This window comes from Nothobranchius furzeri, chromosome 6 (genome assembly GCF_043380555.1).
Source record: "Nothobranchius furzeri strain GRZ-AD chromosome 6, NfurGRZ-RIMD1, whole genome shotgun sequence".
Classification (NCBI taxonomy): Eukaryota; Metazoa; Chordata; class Actinopteri; order Cyprinodontiformes; family Nothobranchiidae; genus Nothobranchius; species Nothobranchius furzeri.
In genome coordinates, this window is record NC_091746.1 from 51,664,173 (window position 1) to 51,687,634 (window position 23,462).

The 23,462-nt window shown below is 43.0% G+C and overlaps 1 protein-coding gene across 1 annotated transcript; it reads right to left on the reverse strand.

The window, feature by feature from the left end:
• Positions 1-1,665: 1,665 nt before the first annotated feature.
• Positions 1,666-18,671, reverse strand: rab11fip1b (RAB11 family interacting protein 1 (class I) b). The gene is made up of 6 exons (XM_054744294.2): positions 18,143-18,671; positions 9,390-9,817; positions 7,670-9,320; positions 2,754-3,464; positions 2,390-2,507; positions 1,666-2,308 (listed from the first exon to the last, which is right to left on the reverse strand). The coding sequence occupies exons 1-6, from the start codon at positions 18,523-18,525 to the stop codon at positions 2,114-2,116; spliced, it is 3,486 nt and encodes a 1,161-aa protein (XP_054600269.2). The 5' UTR covers positions 18,526-18,671; the 3' UTR covers positions 1,666-2,113.
• Positions 18,672-23,462: the final 4,791 nt, after the last annotated feature.

Consider the following 23,462-nt stretch of genomic DNA (forward strand, 5'->3'; position numbering starts at 1 on the left):
AGTAAAGAGGGACGTCACTACTGCTTACCATCAGTGAGCGTGTCTGTCTCCTGCAATCTAATACTGCAGCGCCCATTATTTTTTGTTTGACGACGGCCGGTGTTCTGACCATCCATGCTTCCTCATCGAATATTCCTACCCCAGCATGTAACGACAGTTTTGCTATTGTTTACAGTATAGTAACAGGCTTATTAAGCGTGGTTTATTTTAAATAGGTGATATTACTCAAGAACACAGAACTGTAGTATAATTAGCAAAAATATACAGCGTTTGTCGTGATGACTTGCGCTATCCCTGTGTGGTACGCGGGGTGCAAAGTAGCTGACAAAAACAGATACCAGAAGGCCATCAGAGTGGCGGAAAAGGTGATTGGATGCACCCTCCCCTCCTTGGACACCATCGCCTTGCAGAGGTGTCTCACTAGAGCTAGGACCATCTCCAGGGACATTTACCACCCAAACCACTACCTTGTTGCCATGCTGCCCTCTGGGTAAATGTTCAGATCCCTCAGCTGCAGGACCAACAGACTGAGGAACAGTTTCTTTCCCTGGGCTGTTAGAACCCTGAATAGACAGAAAAATCAATCACTTTGATACTATTTATTGTATTTTGTACCGTCTTTGTTTTATTGCATGGTGCGTATTGTGCTCCTTTTAGCAATTTTTTTTATTTTTTTTATTTTTAGCATTTTTAGTGACACCTAATGTGAAGCGCTAGGAAATTCCGTTGAATGGACAATCATTTAATGACAAGGATATCTATCTATCTATCTATCTATTCTGTGAATGACTGTAAACAATGAGAGAAATTTCTTTACAGTACGATATTTTACAAGCCATTTACAAGCTAACTGCCAGGTAAACATACAAAAAGCTGTACTGTAACTTCCAGAGGTAGCGCATCGCTTCAGGTAAATAGCCTGCGATGTAAATCGGTCCACATATTGACGAGTAGCATGGATAGTTTATGTTTATTTATTTAGCAGACGCTTTTATCCAAAGCGACTTACAATTTATAACCTATAGGGCATGTTGTGATCTGTGGGGGAAACCGGATACCCGGAGGAAACCCAAGCATGCATGGGGAGAACACGCAACTCCACGCAGAAAGGCCGCAGCCGAGTTTTGAACCTGCAACCTTCGTGCTGCGAGGCAACAGTGCTAACCACTGCGTCACCATGCAGCCCAGTTGGAACACCGGCAAAAAGCTCCAGAGTTGTGGTTGCATTAACCAAATTTTACAAAAGATTGCAACTTTGACTTCATTTCTACATAATGCACCTTTAACAGAACTTGTTCTAAAACAGGGTTTAAAAACTATGCTCTTTTGAAAAGGTCTCAACTCCATGAAGAGAAGTTGGGAATTTTTAGTTATTCCATTTAGGCAAAATTGTTTTAAACCTGAACACCGGTTTGAGCTAAGCATTTCTAAAAATGGATGAATGAGGTTAGGTTTTATGACAAAATGTATTATTGTTAATGTTAAGATACCAAACAAAGTGACTAAATCTATCCTTCCGATTTCTTTTTTGAACATTTTACATTTTACATCTGCGCATTTTGAAGATACCCTTCAGATGCAAAGTTTAACATTTTATGGCGTTTCCTCTAGAAAATTGGCCATTCAAAGAGGGAATGCATGTTTGTGTTAAACATAAAAAACTCATTAGTTTATTTCATTTTATTAAACAAATAAAGCAGTTGAATCAGTAAAGTCAGTACAGTAAAATCATGTTCATCATGTAATTAGTGAAAAATGATTAAAGTGCATTTTAGAATCAGAATCAACAGTTGACATCAAATTGTATGAGTGCAAAGTTTGACCGTAATCCTCAGATACAAATATAACAAGCCTGACAACTTTATGCTGCACAATAAAGCCATGGACTCACAAATACAGATAGTTTAGGACCATCACGTTATTTATTAAACTAAAAGCAGCTCAATCGTCATTCATTTTCATCTTTACTCTTTGATTCGGTTGTAGATTCGTCCATCTCAACATCCAAACTCCTTCACAGACTCCGGACCTCCTCTGATGAGTTCAGAGTTTGAAAGTGAAGTTTTGATGAGAAAATGTAGTGAATACCGTCAGACCATCTACTTTGGGAAGCCTACTTTAGAGCACTCAAAGACATGAGGATACTCGGCTGCTCCTCGATGACACGCACCAACAGGTTGTCAATGTACCGCTCCAGCTCCGATATCTTTTTTTCCCTCTCGGAGAGCTGCTTCTCCTGTTTCAGCACCATGGAGATCAGTTCCTCCTGAGTCAGCTGAGAGTACGGACCTGTGATCACTGCCTCGACCTGAAGGAGCAGATCAGACGGACATTTCATCAGCGCACAAGGTTACATCTAGAATTTAGTTTAAATAAAGAAAGCAGGTACCTTTGAGTTGCACTGATCTCCAGTGTGGACCGATCCAGTGGATCTGCAATTTTCCTCCTGAACAAGTGAGGTGGGCTGCTGTTGCTCCAGAGGATTAAGAGGCTTTACTGTTAGACGTCTGCAATGACAGGCGATTGACAGGAAGTGGGTTTTGAGAATTAGGGGGATGAGGGGTAAACAAATGCAGCGGGAGTACAGCAATCTGCAACTCAAACTAAATAAAGACCTTTATTGTGAAATTCTGCAAACACGCAACCATCAGAGTCTATAGAAATTTTCATTTACAACATTTGTGATAAAGACATGAGGACTTTAGTCCATTAATAAACGTTACCCCGACTGTAAACACAATTAATGGTCTTACCTGCGTGACTTTACAGGAGGCTCCTCCTCCTTCACACCTGCCACCATCTTATTCTGCTCAGTTTCCTTGTATGAACTCTCCTGGGCCTGCACATGACCTTTGACCCTTGGCTGTGCGTCGCCTTTATCATATCGAGCTTCACTTAGAGCCGGAGGTGCAGGAGCTCGAGCCACCTTTGAGGATTTGATTTTTGCCTGAGAAGCATCGTCTTTGTTTGCAGTTTGTGACCCAGCAGGAGGCCCGTGAGTCGTTGCATCATCTGTGAGCTCATCATCCTCAAACGGGTTTAAGCTCTGAGGAGTTCCCACTCGTTTCGTCTGCGACACATCTCTGCGAGGTTTAGATGGCGGCTCGTCTCCACCAGGAGGAGGTCTGGATGGAGCAGGACGTTTGCCGTGTTTGGTTGCTTTAGCGTGGTTGTTCTGCGGCTCACTCGGGACGTTCTCTACATCTTCGGGAGACCTATTCAGCGGGGTGATCATCTGCATCGAGCGCTGAGGAGGAACGCTGACAGTTTTGATGTCTTTTTCTTTACTTTGCTTGTTAACTCCTGACAGATGTCGTGTATCATCCTCGTTCTGTATCTGCGTCTCTGATGGATTCCTTCCCGGAGGCTGAGGAGCCAGTCTCTTTTCCCACTGGGTTTTAATCAGGTCCGTTTCATCAGCAGAAACGGCGCCGCTCCTTGCTGACGACACCTCCGGCTGACATCTGGAAAGAAGACACACTACATGACGGGTGGGCAAACTTCAGCTTTTAATTAAAAAGCTTTCCAAAGCGATGTTGAGAATTCTGTCGAAAGAAAATAAATCTAGCTAAAAGAAGAGCCTCAGTTGTGATTTATCAAAAAGTAGCTGGAATAAATATTGAAAAGAAGTAAAAACTTGAGCCACATTTAAAGGAGACACAGTTTGTTTGAATCTGTTTTGAAAAGGCAAAACAACCTTAATATCTTCAATAAAAACTTCTCTTTTCAACTTGTTAGCTTGAGACTCCAAGGCACGACTGAACAATGAGTCCAGTTTGCACTCAGACACGTAAGCACTGAGTCATGCAGTTTTCATGCTGGTGTTAGATTTCTGCAACCTTTCAGAGAGAAGTGGTGAGGAACGGCCCTAAAAACATTTAGATAACACTCTTCATGTAAATCATTCTTAATATTTTTCATTAAGCATTCAAATTTATCTGCAACAATTTATTTGCAGGTTTGTAGCAGATAATGTAGGCAGGTTGGCTTTAATGAAATCTGACCCAGGAACACTTCTTGCTGCTAGGACTTCCTCAAAGGTTGATGAGGTGACAAGAAAAATGAGAAATGATTAAAAGCAAAAAACTTTCCTGCAAAAACAAAATCTGTCTCCATCACTTGAAAGGCAGCAAATAACATTTTTTCTTAAAGGTTCTATCAATAGTTTAGCAGGAATGAATGCCTTGCAAGCTGTACTCGGGGCAAAAAACCCCAGCAACGCCTGCATCAGTACGGAGACGCTACAGTCTGCTGCTTCAGAGTGGCAGAACAGGATTTGGAGTCTTATTTCCTGAGATTTGCCTCGACTAGGATAACTACAACGCGACTATCACTGACTTTCAACATTGATGTTTCTTCTCCACAAATAACTCAAGCCTGGAGGAGTCTTTCTGTGGTGGTGTTGCTAATGCTAATGGTTAGCTTCTACTAGTTGGGACATTGTCTGCATCAGCCTTGCTCGTCGCAAGTCAAGATGGGTGAGTCCATGCAGGAGATGGGTGTAGGAGACTATTTTCATGTTCAGCCTGCATGAATAACTCAGTGACTGATTATAATCAGAAATAATCATTTGAAAATGTTTTCAGTGTTCGACACTGCTGGATTCCTTACAGGAAACGTTATTTTATTTTATTGTTTTTGCCAAGCACACGCCCTGCCCCGCAGAGCTCCGTGCAATAGGAAACTGAGCGCCGACCAGATAGTGTTAGACTACCGCTTACCTGCTTTAAATTTAAGGGATACCTCGCTCGGCTGATGCAGAGTTGATGAACTTTTTACGGACAAGTAAGTTTGTAAAATATAAATATGTGAAAACACAACATGACATAAGAATACTTGTGAAACAACGTGCTTTGGCTCCGTTTGTCAGCTACATAAGCCAGTTAACAAGAAACGTGAAATTTCCATCTTAAAAACAGAGCGAGAGATTATTTGTTTCATATGCTTGTCAACCACTAGATGGTGCTATCGAAAAAGAGAAATACTCCAGAAAGACTTTAATTCTCTTTCCAGAGTAATTCTTTTATCCAATGGCACCATCTAGTGGCTGACAACCATAACAAATAATCTCTAGAGCTGTTTTTTGTTTTGTTTTGTTAGATGGCGATTTCAAGTTTCTGTTTATAAATGTGCTTATGCAGCTGACAGAGTTAAAACATACTCATGTCATGTTGTGTTTTCATATATTTATATTTTAAAGACCATCTTGTCCGTGAAAAATCCAACTCTGCATCAGCCGAGGTTAAATTTAAAGCAGGTAAGCAGTAGTCTAACGCTTTTGGTTAGTTCTGGTCGGCGCTTAGTTTCCTATTGCACGGAGCTCTGTGGGGCAGGGGGCGTGCTTAGCAAAATAAATAAATAAAGACGTATTGCTTATATTACATCACAGTACATAGAGACAATCACTTTGGGATTTCTGAAAAATCATACATCATTTCTGAAAGGGGAAAACTCTGGGACGCTACTTTAAGTTATAATAGGTTCAGAGTCGACACAAAAAGGTTTATGAAGTTCTTTGCACTAAATCCCCACACATGAAGCAGTTTCAGCTGTTTTATTCTCGACATTTTCAGTACCTTCCAGAATGAGCCGTTTCAGGACTCTTATTTTAAGAAAACAAACTGGAGCTGGCCATGCCCACCCACCCAAGCTGCTATAACCTGAGAAACTCCGACATCTGGGAGGGGCTTGGAGTAGAACTGCTGTTCCATATTTTTAGTTGTTTATTTTAAAAAGATCTTTTTGTGCGGTCCTGAAAAACGTTAGCATCTGTACATTTTGTGGGAAACTTCCATAATGTGGAAGAGATTGGTTCAAATTTCAAAGTAAAATGTATATTAATATTACGAGTCAATAATATTAATTATTAGGGCTGCACAATATATCGAAAAATTACAGTCATCGCAATAACAGGACGTGCGATAGGCCCATCGAAAAGCATGTCAAAAACGGTGATAAATGTTTGGTTCAAACATTTCCATCCGTGTCATACATCAACTTTTTGTAAACCAGCTCTGTTTTTTACGCGGAAGTATTATTTGACCAATCAAATGTAGCCCTTCTGATATGCGGCCAATCAGATGGGTCCGTTCACGTAATACGCCCGCCCCTACGTAGACCCTTACCCCAAAATTCCACCATCTCCGCTCCGTTTTCCACTGCCACTCGCTTCCCTTGTTCGTCATGCTGGCTCAGATTAACGAACGCACTTTGTGCTGAGGTTTCTGGAATCAGCGCTGCTTTCAAACATGGACGTGAGTCCGCTCGGTGTCGTTAAGCAGCTGATAATAACCGGGCTGACTCCAACACGTGCCGGTAAACCAACCCACCGTTAGCCCCAGGCTCCGGTTAGCTTCCAGCTAAAAGGCTACAGCACTCTCCTCCCAGTCCCACCCTGCTAAAGAGGGCCTGGAAAAGTTCCCCCACACATCAAAGTGATTTTTCATTTATGAGCTTTTATAACCTTGTTAATCAGGATAGTTGATTTGCTGCTGCACATAAACTGTCAGTCAGAAGCTCTGCTAGCCAGTTATCTTAAGAGGAGCTACTTCAATTTGTTAGCTTGTTATCAGAATCATAGTTGCAGTTTCATCATCTGAGCTGCTTTTTAGGATCTAGGTAAACTTGTTCAATTTGGGGTTAAAAACAAACGTTTTCACATATTTTCCATGTAGTTTTTTTTTTTTTGCCAGTTCCTCTTCTGAAATGTAGACAATTGTTTTTCTCTTTCCCTCAGAAAATCTTAATATTCTCCTAGTTTGGCCCAGCACAGTTCACTTCCCAATTGCAGCAATAGCCTTATATCATAACCACATAAGTGGAGAAAATGCTCAGTAGCAATGAGAGAATTTGCTGTTGCATTTAAGTGATGTTAACTATTATTTAACATTTAAACTATTTATTCTAAAAACCCTAGTAAGGGATGTTTTTCTGTGTTTGGGGCATCAGAAAAAGTTTTATGGTGGTGCTGATGTTTTAAAGTCACTGAGAAACTGCATGCATGTAGTTTGTTGTTTTGCTGCTAATACAGTAGCAGGTGCAGCTGCATATTTTTGCAATAAAAATGTTATGTTGTAATGGAATTCATGCATTAGTTTTTGTTTGCTTTGAACCGAGAGCAGACGTCACACGCCAGACGACATCAACACTGCATACTTTAGTATTTGTTCATTTATCGTGAGTAATATCGATATTGCAATATTAAGCACTGTTATCGAATATCGCAGGTTTTCCTAATATCGTGCAGCCCTATCTAGTGGATCTAGTGGATCACATTCTCACACCAGAAGCGGCTGAAACTGACAAAGGGTGACCAAGCGTTGCCTCCTGACACACAGGGGCTCTCAACGCACAGGATAGTGACGCGCTGTGCCAGAGCGTCGCTTTCAGATACCCATAGTAAAACGGATATTTCACTAACAATTAACCTCTAACCTGTAGCGATTTTACCTCACCCCCAACCTAACTTTAACCCAGTTTCTTTTTCCAAATTTCCCATTAACCGTGTTTGAAAGGAAAGATACAACAAGAAACACAACTTTGCATGCACAAGTGGGTTAAGGTTAGGATGGGGGTGAGGGGAAGGTTAAATTGCAAGAGGGCAAAGGCCACAATTTACTAAAATCTCAGTTTTACCGCGGGCGTGTGGATACATGTGACCTGAACTGACCTCAGAACAGTTTCATCTTTATCCGTGAGGCCGTGAGGTTCAGGAGGAGAGAAGTCCTCAAACTGGTTGGAGGCGATCTCTGCAGGTTTGGGTTTTTGGGATGTTTTCTCTGCAGCTCTTTGTTCTTGATCTATTTTTATTTCCTTCTCCAGCTTCCTTGATTCCTCTATCCTTTCTCTTTCAGCTCTCTCCATCTTAATCCTTTCCTCTTCCTCCTTTCTCCTTTTTTCCTCTTCCTTACGTCTCATCTCCTCTGCTCTTTCGTTTTCTTCCTTTTCCTTTCTTGCCCTCTCCTCTTCCTCCTCTCTCATTTTCTCCTCATCTCTCTTTATCTGTTCCTTTTTAATTCTCTCCTCTTCCTCCTTTCTCCTCTTTTCCTCTTCCTTACGTCTCATCTCCTCTGCTCTTTCGTTTTCTTCCTTTTCCTTTCTTGCCCTCTCCTCTTCCTCCTCTCTCCTTTTCTCCTCATCTCTCTTAATCTGTTCCTTTTTAATTCTCTCCTCTTCCTCTCGTCTCAGTTCCTCCTCTGCCTCCCTTTCTGCCTTCTCCGCTTTAACCCTTCTTTCTTCTTCCTCTTGTCTCAACTTCTCCTCTGCTAATCTCTGTAGCTCTTGCCTTCTCAGCATCTCTTCCTCTTTTTTCCTCCTCTCCTCCCGCTCTCTTGTTCTTTTCTCTTCCTCTATCCTTTCCTTCTCCACCTGTCTAATTTTTTCTTCTTCCATTCTCCTTTCTTCTAACCTCTCATATTCTTCCCTTTCTCTCCTTGCCTTCTCTTCCTCCAGTTTTTTCATAAGCTCCTCTTGTTGCCTTCTCTCCTCCTCAGCCCTTTCTTCCTCCCTTCTAATACTTTCTTCTTTCAATCTATTTTCCTCCGCTAACTTGTACTCTTCTTCTTGCCTCTTCTTCTCTAGAGCCTTCTCTTCCTCCCTCCTAATCATTTCTTCTTGAAGTTCTCTTTCTTTCTCAAGTCTCATCTTTTGTTCCAGTATTTTCTGCTCTTCGTCCCTTTTCTGTCTCTCCTCCTCCTCTTGTTTCAACTTCTCTTCCCGAATTCGCTCTTCTTCCTCCCTTTTAACCCTCTCTTCCTCAGCCGCTCTCTCTTCTTCTCGTCTTCTCATGTTCTCCAGCTCCTTTTCCCTTTTCTTCTCTTCCTCTCTTTTCCTCTCTTCTTCTCTTTGAATTTTTATTCTTTCCTCTTCCTCTCGTCTGAGCTTCTCTTCAGCCAACCTCTCCATCTCCTCTTGTTGTCTCCTTAACGCCTCCTGTTCTCTCCTCTTCTCTTCCATTTTAATCATTTCTTCCTCTTCCTCATTTGACTCATCCACACCATCCCTTCCATGTTGATCTTCACCTTCATCCTCCTCTCCCTCCTCCATCCATGGAGAGTACTCCTTCACTGCTTCGAGTGAATCTCCAGAAGGCGGAGAGCTTTCGGGAACGTCCTCCATCGACCCGTGACCTGAACTCGCCAGGCTGAAATTGGAGCCGATGCGGGACGTTCGGGGCAGCGGCTCTTCACAGTAAACGTGACTCCCGTTGATGCACAGGTTGCTCTGCTCTGCAGGAGTTTGCTTTTGACTACCAGAGAGCACATTTTTGTTGCTTGAGCTACCAGAGCGTTTATGCATCGAGAACTTGAACTTCTTTTTACCTGAAAGCACATGGAGAAGTTAGTATGCAATGATGCAAGTTTAGAAAAAACAACAATAAAGGCTCTGACCTTCGGAGGCCTCCACATTCAGCCCAGATGACTGGCTCCCACTCAGAGGGGAGTTTTTGGCAGGCAGAACTGACATGGACTGAGACATATTCCTCTGCAGGTTGGACTTGGGAGCAAATAACGACTTCATCTTGAGTTTCTTTGACTTTTTGTCCTTGCCCTTCCCCTCAGCATCCCCATTTGCTGCCTCCTCCTCCTCCTCACTGTCCGTCAGAATCTGAGTTAAAGATGGCACAACAGGAGGCTCGGATTCCTTTTTCTTGCCACGGACTTTGTCCTTGAACTTTCCCAGACGTGAGCGGGATTTTCCTGCCGTAGAAAGGTCAAACATGCTGGCGGTCATGTCGTTTTTCATGAACTGGATGTCCAGAAGAACCTCTCCTCGGTCTTTGTCTGCTTTGCCAGTCTTGTCCAGTAACTTAAACCACCTGTTGGACACATTAGACAAAAAGGTCAACTGGAAATCAGAATACGGTGATTTCATTTATTTGTGGAAAACTTTCATTTGCTTGATCTAGATGAATGTTATGTAATTTTCTTAGACCTAAAGACTAAGTTTACTTGTTTAACACATTTGCAGCGACCTCTAGAATTAAAGGAACACCTTGTGAGTCGATCTCTGTGAGGAAAGAGCTCTGGTGCTCTAGTTTCAGAGAGGAGTTAGCTGGAGGAGTGGGGAGCAGAAGACTGCGAGATTTGGAGTCCTATTTCCTGATATTCAGACATCTCTCCTGTGATTGGCTACCAACAACGTAACTACCACAGACTTTGCTTCGCAACGTTGATGTTTGATCTCCACAAATAACTCAAGCCTGGAGGAGCTCTGCCATGTGGTGGAGTTGCTAATGCTAACAGTTAGCTTTAACTAGCAGAGATGTTATCTGTGGTTTCCTGGACGCTAAACCCAAAACATCCTTCCACGTCGTGAGTTGAGATGGGTGATTCCACGAATGCCAATTTCCAATGTGACGTAGAATTTACTGACTTGTAATCCAATGGGCCATTCCCATCTGTACCGGGTCGGCCCGGGCCGGGTAGCCCCAGTCGGCCCCAGCCTGGCCCGGTTGATTCCACACATCCTTGTCTTAAGCCCATGTGGGCTGATTCTACCCACCAATCAGAGGCTTGCTCTAATGGAAGGTGTGAATTTGCTGTCAGCAGTGGGTGTGTTGGCCCTGGTCGGCCTGAAGCAGACCCCCTCGAGAAGAGGGCTGAGAATGAGCCTTGGTTGGCCCGGAAAAATACCAGGCCACCCAGATATGTAAACAACCTAGGCTACCCGGCCCAGGCCGACCCGGTACAGATGGGAATGGCCCACAAGAGTTCCCCGTCTATTTAATAATCAGTGGCTAATGCTGGAAATTGGGGTAGAGGATGCATTCAGCCTGCATGCTAAACTCAGATTGATCATATTTAAAAATGAACTAGTACAAAAATTGTTTCTCAGTGAACTTGGTCGTTGCACATTTACTCTTGTTGACTCTGGACGTAAATCCTGTCCCAGACAGAGAGAAAGGGGGTTTGTTTTCAATCTAAGGAGATTAGCCTTTGGTTCTCATGGAGCGCAAATCTCCTCCACCTTTACCTTACAAACACTGGTACAGCGCGCGCGCGTGTGTGTGTGTGTGTGTGTGTGTGTGTGTGTGTGTGTGTGTGTGTGTGTGTGTGTGTGTGTGTGTGTGTGTGTGTGTGTGTGTGTGTGTGTGTGTGTGTGTGTGTGTGTGTGTGTGTGTTAATGTAAACTACCATATCTAATAAGACATTGTACCAACACTAACATACTGATCTTGACCTAAATGAAAACCTGCATAAAATACTGAAAATCCTTAACTGCATTGGCGTAACTTTCTGCAGCTGTTACGGTTCTGTTCAAAGGGTCTAAGGAAGACAACAATCATTTCATAAAGTCAGCATAAAATGTGCTTATCAGACAAAAAAAATGGACAGCTCATCAGTGAGAAAACAGACTGAAATCTGGATTCCAAAGGAAATGAGGAAGTCAGGAAGGGGGCACCGTGTCTGCAAGTGTGCCAAGCAAATAAAAAAAGTCATCCTGAATACCTGCTGCAGGCGCTTTGTGTCATTCTCTAAAATGTGTTATTTTATAGTATGTGAACCCTCAGTTAACAAGCCTCCAGAGACGTCACCACTACAGAGTGCACAGCTCTTCTCTTATTGTCCTGCAGAAGTTGTTTTGTTAGGATCCTCCTCTCTTCCTCAGGAATGCTTCAGATGTGTGGCACAAACAAACCAGAGGAGGAAAACCGCCTTTCCTGGAATATGCAGCATAGTTCACTGCTGTCAAAGCTCCCACACCTCCCATTTACTGATGAGTAACGAGATGAGATTTGCAACTTCCAGGCCTCGGCATTATAAATACTACCTCATGGGGTCTGATGAATGCGCTTCAGCTAAATGCTATTTCAACCATTTGTCATGGAAATGAAGGATTATTTCATATGTGCAGCCACATTTCTTTTGTGCTGCAAGGACAACCTGATCTGTTTCAACAGTTTAATACAAAAGTAGAACATTTGGACCAAAACAAGCCATATCCATGCAAGAATGTGCAGTAACAGATATCGATACCAAAACAGATTACAACAACCATATTCATATTGTTGCTTTTTCTTCTATTTTACCCTCCAAAACTTGGTCTGTCAGATTAATCATTTCCTTTTGCTTTCCACTTATTCAGCATTACAGAAGAGTGGTGAGATTACTACAAACTCCTGATGTTCAACAGCCAAGCAGCTGCTCAACCCTGGTGCTCGAAGCTGGGGAGGTGATTAGATGACCTTCAGAGATTCAACCTGCTTATTGGACAGCTATCTCCTTCATGAAAAAGTTATCTTATATTTGACCTCGCTCCAAAAGCACATTCTACAACAATCTTCAAACGTTGCTGAAGTCTCTCCGTATTCAGCCCGGATTGAACATTGTAAATTACTTAAGATTATATTATTTTACTGTGGATTTGTTCAAGAAAACAAAACATTCAAATATTTTTGGCATTTTGTTCAGAAAAACGGCCGTACGAGCCAGACTGACAGCTTGAGGGGGGACACTGTGCAGACCCCAACAGAAACAAGCCAACAGTTTGAATAAATAACTAAACAAGAAAATGCATTTGCAGTGTTTTCCTGCAATTGCATTTCCTAGAATGATTAGAAGGTGAACGTTTTGTGTGAATTTGCTCACTGCCTGGGGGTGCCTCCAGTTTTCAAATACGGTGTTGCTACCAAACGTTAAACCGTGTTGGTCAAGTCATGCACAATTCTTATAAACTGTAATGATAAATGGCCTGTATTTGATATAGCACCTTCTAGAGTCATGGAACCCCCCAAGGCGCTTTACAACACAATCAGTCATTCACCCATTCACACCCTGGTGATGAGTTACATTGTAGACACAGCTGCTCTGGGGCACACCGACAGAGGTGAGTCAGCCGTACACAGGTGCCACCAGTCCCTCCGACCACCATCAGCAGGCAGGGTTGGTTAAGTGTCTTGTCTACGGACACAATGACAGCTACAGACTGAGCGGGGCTCGAACCTGCAACCTTTCGATTACAGGGCAAGCACTTAACTCCTGTGCCTGTAATAAAAAGGAAACTCAGGCTTTAATGAAATAACGGACCAAAAAGTTTTTATTTTTTGCTAAATTTATATATTTTTTTTGAAGTGTCTAATGTTCCTAGGAGTGGCCATTGCAGGTGGTACCAACATACCTTTTGCACCAATAAAAGCTGGTAAATTGCTGGACTTGAGTCCTTTTATAGGTCTCTGCAGTTATAAAGCGGAGGTAAGAGTGTATGCTCCTTATAATCATGTCTAATTTTGTCATCGTGTTTTAAAGCACCAAACTGGAACCATAATACCTGGAGAAGCTTGTACAACTGGCTATCGTGTTCTGATGAAGACTGATTATTCATGTCTTTTCATCAGGTTTGAAATAAAAAATCTGGTTGAGTTCAAACACACACACACACACACACACACACACACACACACACACACACACACACACACACACACACACACACACACACACACACACACACACACACACACACACACACACACACACACACACACACACACACACACACACACACACACACACACACACACACACACACACACACACACACACACACACACACACACACACACACACACACGAGCTCATGGTGGGATCGACTGGGCTTGGTGCTTCACTGCAGAATGCAAATGCAGACTGAAGAACAAAAGCAGTTTAAGCACATTTTTCTAATTGTTTCTAGAACAGCCAAAAGGTAAAGAAGTAGCCTACAGATGAGCTCAATGATAATTTAAAATAATTCCTCATTGGGTCAGAACTTACATTTTTGGTCAAAACGAAAAGGATGGACAAAAAGACTTTTAAAAATGTTTCTGGAAAAAATGTCTTTTAGCCCACAATAAACTTATAGAAATATTCCTCTTTAACATGTATTAAAGTAGAGTCATTCACCAACGTTCAGAACCTTATTGTATAATAATCTGACCGAGGATCTAAAACAAAGTAAAATAATCTAAAACATTACTACTTTATGGCCCGCTACCTCACAAGCCTCAAAAACCACACCCAACAAGTCAAAATGAGAAGAACCAAGTTCCTTCTGTTAAATCAGGAGGGAAGTTGCAAAAGCGGGAGGAGATGAAGTGACATTTACTAACGCAGTGGAGACGCTCCAAAACTCAACTCACTACTCTGGTAGAAACTTAACATTCTGCTGGACAGGAGGGTCATTACCAACTCCAGATTGTGTGGATATGTCACCATACTTTCTCTTCACACATCCTTCCTGTACTAGCGATAACACAATACCCGGAGTGACTCGGGCCGTTCTTATCGCAGAACACAGCTGTTAGTGTGAGAACAGCTGAGTAAGAGAAATAACACTGAGGTCTAAAATTGCCCAGGTTTTGGTGTGTCTGTGTGTTGGAGAAGGCAAAAGGAGGGCAGCAGCCTCAAGTAAACAGAATAAAGCTGAAAACGGACTCCAGTGGCTGCAGCAGACCAATGATTAATCCATTCCTGACATGAGATCTGTATCTGGAGCCTTGATCTTTTGTTTTCTTTCATAATTAGATCTCCAAGATTGTTTCCGGGAAGCAACAGATGAACTTAGCTTGTTGTCATAACAAGAGTAATGTTTGAGTTCACAGAGCTGAAGTTGAATGATGAGTCTAACAAAAAGGTTCAGAATAAAGCTTGAAAGATCAGCTGTCCTCTTATTAGAAAGCAAAACGGAGCAGCTTTTCAAACAATACCGACCCAAGCGTCTACATCTTCAGTTAATAATAAAGTGCTTCACAAAAAAAAAAAAAGACCAAAAAGGCTGAATATCTGGAGCTCAGAGGGAGTTTCAGAATCTGGAGGTCACTGATGTACTACCAGCAGAACATCCTCACATGTCCTCAGGGACACAGCGGGGACGTATGGATGTAGAAGTTCTCCGATCTAAGATAGGACACATGACTTTTTCTCAAGTTATCATAGTCCTATGGACATGACAAAGCATGTTTATGAAGTTCTTTCAATTTTGTTGGGTTTTATTCTTGACTGTTACAGCACCTTCCAGAAGGAGCCGTTTCAGGGTTCCGTCACTTTAAGAACACGAGCTGGAGCTGGCCACGCCCACCCTTTCCCCGCCGAGACTACTATAAGCTGAGAAGCTCTGATATCCTTTAGGAGAGCCGCTGTTCCTTCAGCAGCTCTCCTTCAGACAAGAGGTGGTTTTATTGTATTGTCTCCGTTTGTGACATCACTGACGGGGACTTTTTGAAACAGCTCGTTTAAGACATTTTTTTTCCTGTCCTGTCCGGCTATAAAGCAATCAGAATTGATGTCCGAGTTCAGAAGACAAACCTCACAGTTTCTCATTATAGATTTAGCTATAATGCTACTCCTGATACCAAAACTTTATTAAAAATATGTGTGACTGTTGTAAATCCCAACAGACACGAAGACAAATGAAACGGAGGGGGGAGAGGAAAGGAAGTGGTGTGTGTGTGTGTGCGCGCGCGAGGTGGGGGGTTTCACAAAAATAAACAAAGGATGTTCAGGAATCCACTTCTAGAGTTTGTGTTTAGACAAATCCTGAAAGCAAACAGGGACAGAAAATGGATTAACTGGGTTTTTTGACGTTGTGATTGTTTTTAGAAGCGGTAAAGACCCACATGGTGGCACAAAAGAAAGCACAAGAATGTTTTTGCATAAAATGTCCACTTTAACAACGTCAAGTCAAAACCAGTGAATCAGTGTGAGAAGTGAAACATTCTGAAGCAGCCGTCAGATCGAGAGGCAAACTGACAAAGAGTTACAGTAATCTAGACAACTGGGGATTAAATGCGTGTAGAACTATTTTCAGCTGAGAGCAGCAGAACAACTTCTTGGTGATAAAAGCAAGAGTAAACCTATTTGACGAGAATGTCCAACAGCTGAGCCGAGATTCCACCAAAATTCCAACTGAAGATATTTTTAGCAATAAAACCAAGAGTTTCTACCACCTCAGGCACAAATGTGTCAACAAGGACTTCAGTTTTCTCTCTGTGAAGTTGGAGAACCCCCCCCCCCCCCCGAAGAGTCAAAGCAAAACTTCTACTTGCCCTTATATAATGTAAGGACACCCCCACCTCCTCTGGTAAATGTAATCAGTCAAGGCTGAGTGCTTACATGCTGGAGAAAAAAAGCCTGACCTTACGTGACTTTCACTGTTGCCATCAGTGTTTGTTTTTCGTTGATAAAACAGTCAGGAATGCAAGGCCAAAGCGGGGCTGAAACGTCGCAGCACGTGAATTTACTGAGCTCAGAAAAATATCAACACACATGAGGCTGAATCTGAATTACAAACGAAAACCAAACGTTAATCTCATGGATGCATGCTCACCAAGTACAAGTGTCACTTTTCAAAATAAAAGTATAAACAGTTGCGGGCGAAAGTCGAACAAACCTGATTAGCATTTGTGAACAAACATTTTATTTTAACTACATTCACCTTTTGAAACAGGAAGATCACAATTACAGTAATTTTAAAATGGCCAGTATTTGTATAGCGCCTTCTAGGGTTCAACAACCCCCGCCCCCAGATACTTTACAACACAATCAGTCGTACACACACACACACACACACACACACACACACACACACACACACACACACACACACACACACACACACACACACACACACACACACACACACACACACACACACACACACACACACACACACACACACACACACACACACACACACACACACACACAGGATGCGCTACAATGTAGCCACAGCTGCCGTGGGGTGCACTGACAGAGGCGAGGCTGTCGAGCACCAGTGCCACTGGCCCCTCAGACCAGTGCCAACAGGCAGGGCGGGTTAAGTGTCTTGCCCAAGGACACAACAACAGCATTCTCTGCCGGCATCGATCCTACAACTCTCCAATTACTGGACAACCCGCTCCAGCTCCTGAGCTACTGCTGCCTTTACATGCGTCTTCTCTTAGTAAACAGTCGATAACAATCTGACCACAAGTTGGTTGAAATAGTTTATTATAACGAACAAATAAGAGCCTTGCTTTGCATGCATTTGTCCCAAGACATCAAGTAAAACAAGCAGGAGTGAGCAAGCTGCTCTGGGTTATAGAGGGATAGAAAACATTCACTAAGCCTGGAGCAGGAATCGTTTGTGATGGCTGGATTAGCTCTCTGTGTTATTAACCAGGAGTTGTTTTTAATAAAGGGACAGGTTATGGAAACCAAAATAAGTTTGTTCCATACACACCTGAGTATTTGAGTTTTGCATCAAAAGCAGCATACAGGAGTGCTAAAACATTTTGATTCTGACAGAGGCAAATGATGCCTCAGAACGAGTTGTTTATCCTCTTTACTTCGTTTTCAGGAAAATACTAAATTCTAAAACGTTCTTTAGCAGGATCAGATACCAGCACCAGAACGGCCTGTAAAACCTGCTGCTGGACTCTCCAACATATCTGATCCTTTTCAGACTAAACAATTACCTCAAACAAGGGTGTGGATTAATTATTTGATCAATTCAGATGGTTGCTCCTGTTTGGGAGGGAATTTTTAATTACCGTAAAGTTTAGAAGGAAGTGTCTCCTGTCAAGTAGGTGGATGTGGGGGTCATCTTTTCACCTTCTGCATTCATTTGCTGATGTAGGTAACGCTGTTAGGCATCCTTGAGGGTTGCTGCCAAGGAAACAACTCCCTCAAGCAGCACCGGTGCAAGTGGGCAACCATCAGAAGTCCAAGCCGGTAGAACGGGCTTGTGCAGTGGTGCATGGAGCTGAGCTCTCATTGCTAAAATATCAGCAGACGCATTTAAAGCTCTTCAAAATGCTGACCAGGGTTGTCTCACATTAAATAATTCACAGCTCTGTTCACAAACGCTGAAAAGGGCTGTTGAGCATTTAAAGTGGGATTATAGTTTGATTCTGAGGGGGTCACAAAGGTGCAGCAGGTGGTTCTGATCAACATTGGCTCATTAACTCAGAATTTCAACGTTTACCCATCAGGAAAAAGTTTACAGAGTAAAACTTCAGTTACTTCTGGGGGAAACAGAGCTGCAGGTGGGAGGAGAGAAAGCTGCTGCAGCTTGTTGTAAAGTTTAGGAAGTCAGTCAGCTGCAAGTCACCTGCTGGGTGTTTAAACACTCCTGCTGTGACTTCATGTTTTGTTTCTGATCCATTTGGTCTTGGTGGACTTACTGTGTCTTGTTGCGGGTTGTGTCCTCGCTCAGCTGCAGCAGGTTGATGGCAGCCTGTCCCAGCTGCTTGTCTGGACCCACCAGGGCTCGGTGCTGGACGTGGACGTGCAGCATGCAGCGCTCCGGTCCTCCTCCGCCTGCCTGCAGCACCGGCGGCAGCTCGAAGGTGGCCTCCTCCTTCCACACCGGAGCTACGGTTTTCTCCACCACTGATGTCTGGAACTTCTCCTTCCCGACTTGCATGAGCGCGTATGCGTCATTGGTGCCGCTCTTCCCTTTCACCCTGAGCCCTCTGGCTTGGAGCACCGTTACCTGGACGCTGGTGGGACACCACAGCTGGTCCGCTAGCGACATGTTTGACACCACCTGTGGATCTGCGATCATGAAGCCCGAAAACAAACGAGCGGTCTCGCCGTGAAACTGGACAGCAGCCCGGAAAAGTTAGTTTAAGAGCTCCTCCGGACTTCAGGGACCAGCTGTTTGAGCGAGTTCACACCCGGGAGGGGGGGAGCTTGGCTTGGACAGATCACGCCCCTCTCCTGCAAGCTAACAGGTGATTGGATTATTCCTTGGCACGTGGTGTGTTTATTCACACCTTCATTCAACAGCAAACACCTGAGTATTATCAACACCTGAGAAATAAATTAGTTCAATATGTAAAAACGGGTTTTATACATTTGGATGACGTATTAAGTAACACAGAATTAAAATATTTGCTTTTTTAAAATATTGACAAGATCAGAGTTTTTTAGAATAAAAATGAAACTTTAACAAAAGAGCGGTCTTCCTCTCAAACCTGAGGCTGCTGCTCTAAATACCATGGGAAGGGACAGCAGACCTGGTTGGTGAGCCTTGATCAGATAAGGCCTGTGTGTGTGTGTGTGTGTGTGTGTGTGTGTGTGTGTGTGTGTGTGTGTGTGTGTGTGTGTGTGTGTGCGTGTGCGTGCGTGTGCGTGTGCGTGTGTGTGTGGGGAGGGGGTCTGTATAGTCTCAGGCTCAAGTGTCTGCTGGATCCACCCAGTTGCCGGACTGGTAACCTCCCCGTACCTGATTTCCCGCTATTACTTTCACATTTCCAGACAAACTGGAGTCACGTCTACAGAATATATTCAGTTTTTCTATTCTCTCACCAGTCTGCAGGGTAACATCCTCTCAGGTTTATATCTAGCTTTCACAACTTCCCCAATGGTTTTATTATTTAAACAGTGACTCCTGCTGTTCGAGGAAAAAATACCACGTTTTAAAAATACTTTACAACAAAACTGTATATTTCCCCTCTGTTAAATGAGCGGGCCGTGCTTTATATGGGTTTCACTGCAGCAAAGGTTATAAACAAAAATAGAATCTTGAGCCAATTAGTAATCTGACGTCAGAGCTCTGCGTGACTGCAGGGTTAATCGTTCAGCTATAACATATAATCTGCCGTTTCTGTAAATCTGATTGAAAGAAACCTGAAATACATGTTTGGTCCTATCACATAGATTATGTACTATTAAATATGCATGAAGGGAAACGTTGCAGGGTCACCCCCCAGAGTTCAGTTCTTTATTGAACCATCTGCACTTTCTTTCATAGGTTTCACCTTTTTTACTGGTGTATTTGTTTGTTTTACATGTCTTTACCTATGTTGCACCTTTTTAAATGGGATTTTGTAAATTATGTTTTACCATGTTTTCCCCATCTGTTTGTTTTACTCCAAGGTGGCTGACTCAGTGGGAGCACCCTCGATTTTGTTATACCTTCAGATATTACGAGGCAGTAGCTCAACAGGTAGAGCGGGTTGTCCGGTAATCGAAAGCTTGCAGGTTCGATCCAGGCTCTGGACTGAGAACTCTGGTGTTGTGTCCTTGGACAAGACACTTAACCCACCTTGCCTGCTGGTGGTGGTCGGAGGGACCGGTGGCACCCGTGCTCGCTAGCCTCGCCTCTGATGGTGCGTCCCAGGGTAGCTGTGGATACATCATAGCTCATCACCATTAGTGTGTGAATGGATGAATGATACACTGTAGTGTAAAGTGCTTTGGAGTCCTTACTCTGACAGGCGCTATTCAAGTGTGGGTCATTTGTCATTTATGACAATAAAGAACTTTTCTACTCTGTTCTAGAACAAAAAGGAACAGATTATGAAAAGTCTACATATATATGGTATATATGTTCCTCATTTCATAAACAGAAGTCTAGCTGAAGAGTTTGGGATCTCCAGATGTCTGTACACGGTGTCTAAGATGAATGTATTTTTTTAAATTTATTTTGTTGATGCAAAAACATTCATCTTAGACAGTGTGCACAGACATCTGGAGATCCCAACCTCTTCAGCTAGACTCCTGTTTGCTGACGTCTCTTCAGCATTTAACACCCTGCAACCTCACATCCTGGCTGGCAAACTCTCCTCTCTTTTTCACCTGGACGATCAGATAATCCTATGAATCCTGGCTTTTTTAACTAACAGACCACAGAACGTGCTGGTTTACAACACTCTCTCAGACCTTCTTTAAACCTCCACTGGCTCCCGGCCAGCACAAGGCTGCGTGTTGTCTCCTCTACTCTTCATCCTGCATACAGATGACTGTAGATGCGCCCAGCCTAACAGAATATGCTGATGACACTGTGCTCCTGTCTCTTCTGCCAGGCCCTTCTGTTAACCATGGGCAGGTCCTGCAGGAGTTTGTGGGTTGGTGTGACACTGCATGCCTGGAGCTGAACGTGAGCAAAACCAAGGAGATGGTGGTGTCCTTCTCACACAAACAGAGCACCGGTTACCGCTGCCTCCACCATCATCCATGGAAAGCCAGTGGAGCTGGATGAAGAGTATAAATATCTAGGAACCACCTTTGATCACCTCCTGAAATTCACCTCCAGCATTGAGGATATTCTCAGAAAGCGCCAGCAACAACTCTACCTCCTGGAGTCAGGAAGGACATTTTACTGACTTTCTATCCCTCTTTCGTAGATCACATTTTCCATCCCCTGCTGGTTTAACTCTGTCAGCCTGACGTATAGAAACAGTCTACAAAACATCGTCAAGGTGTGCTCTCGGATCGTTGGTCTACCACTGAGAAACTTAACATCTCAATGTGACCAGCATACAGGAACTTTAGCACAGAAAATTGTTAAAGACCCCTCACACCCTCTTCATACTGTTTTCGAGTCGCTGCCCTCCAAACGCCGACTTCGCTGCCCATGCTGTAAAACACAGAGGAAGAGAAGTTCCTTTGTTCCCAGAGCTGTGCTTCTTCTTAATTCTTAGTGCAGATGGGGAGTGTGTGCATTACTTGTATGTGCGTGCATGTAAGTACATGTACACATGTGTATTTGTATGTGCGTATGTGTGAGGGAGTGAGTGAGTGTGTGTGTGAGCATAAAGGTTTACTCATAGATGATCATTCACATGTAAACGTATGAGGTGAATGCGTATGTAGGTTTTATGAATATGTAAATTGATTAGTTTTAGAGCTTAGAGGTTTTAGTGTCTGCTGCTTCACAATGCTGTCTCAAATTGCCCTTCGGGGATTAATAAAGTTGTCTTGAGTCTTAAGTTATGTCACTAATTAGGCCTACACAAACCCCTTACATAATTGTGTTAGCTCATAAAACACAAAAGCAAATACATTCACTTATAGAGCTCCGGGAGTTGACGTCACTTCTCCCGGCATGCAACAGTTCAAATCGAAACGGCGCCATCTTGGCAGGCAGAAGCCCGCAGCTGGACTATTTGTTATTGTCAGAAAACTCAGTCAGACAGGAAGTATGGTAGATTCCTGTTGTGCCCCAGGATGCAGAACAGACGCGGACGACATAAGCAATGAGCCATCTACAAGATTCCCCAAGATCCAGAGCGCCGCAAACGTTGGATCATTGCAATAAAACGTGCTAGTGACCTGGCTAAAATGAAACTGTGGGATCCCGAGAGTAAAGGTTTTCACTTATGCAGCGACCACTTCATATCAGGTACTAAAACCAACGTTTCCTCAACTGTGTATGGTATTTATTTTAAATGCTTTTATTGCGATTCTTAGTAGGCTTCCTAAACTTATTTTGGCGTGGCTTTTTCTGTCTTATTACTCATAGCAACAAGTAAACATCACATAAAACGTTGCCTCGTGAGTTCTGCGTGCTGCCGTTTCCGTGTCATGATCACAGCAATTAACCAGCTAAGCTGTTTTTAATTTTTAAGCAGTGGTTGATCAATTGTCAGATCACACATAAAAAGCAGTTTGGATTGCTATTATCTGTCTCACCGAGACAGATCTCAGACAGATCCTGAGACGCTCCTGCCTGACATATTTATTTTATTCACGGAAAAAAATCAGACTAGTGATTTCTCTTGGCGTTCAGTTTGTACATTCAAACAGCACAGCACTCTATTTAAACTACTTACATGTAAATCTATGTTATTTGTCCATCCATCCATCCATTTTCATCCGCTTATCCAGAGTCGGGTTACGAGGGCAGTAGCGTCGAGAGGCCCAGACTTCCCTCTCCCCAGCCACTTGGGCCAGCTCCTCTGGGGAAATCCCAAGGGGTTCCCCGGCCAGGTCCGGTAAGAAGTCCGCGCCGACAGCTTCTGACGTTTTTAAAAAGTATCCCAGGGGCACGGTAAGGGTCGGAGATGTTTAGTCTATTTAATTTCTGACTATATAAAACGATTTCTTCGGTTTTAAAGTGTGAAGTAAACTCCGACGAAGTAAAATCCAAGCCGATCCCGTTCATGTTCACGTTTACGATCCGTGTTTGTTTACCTTTTTTTCCTGCCAATATGGCGTCTACTAACTGAGAGTCACGTGGGGTCCGGAGCTCTATAGGCTATCTGCTTTGTGAAGCGTCCAGACTGAAAACAACATTTAAACTTTAAGCGAGACCCAGAATATTGGACGTTCCCCAAACCAACAAGCAAGTGTGAGACCTTGTAGCATTTCTTGTACATTTCTCGGCAAAAATGTACTTTTCCAGCTTTTTAAAAGAATAAATCAACATTTCAAACTTATGCCTTCCTATGTTAGGCGGTAACTGCAAAACAAAATAAGCTTTAAAATAATTTAGGAAAAATAGAACACTTTTAATTATTTCAGTTGTTAAAGTAGCAATAGATAGCAATTTTCTTTACATTAATCATTCATTGAACTCAGTGACTGCGTCAGAAACTTGACCAGTTTCATATTTGACACCACCACGTAATCTAATTCATTACAGCTATAAAACAAGCTGATATATGAGTGAGAAAATGGAAAGTTTTCACATTTAAAATGGTAAATCGCCTGTATTTGTGTAGCTCTGTCTTTGAGTTCTACAACCCCCAAGGCGCTTTATAACACATTCAGTCA

Bases quoted from the DNA above. Each gene is read 5' to 3' on its own strand.
- rab11fip1b (XM_054744294.2), bottom strand. From the start codon at position 18,525: ATGATCGCAGATCCACAGGTGGTGTCAAACATGTCGCTAGCGGACCAG. The intron at 9,818-18,142 runs GTAAGTCCACCA...TGTGTCCAACAG, and splicing joins ACAACCCGCAACAAGACACA to GTGGTTTAAGTTACTGGACA. The intron at 2,508-2,753 runs GTAAGACCATTA...CTGTCATTGCAG, and splicing joins CCTCCTGTAAAGTCACGCAG to ACGTCTAACAGTAAAGCCTC.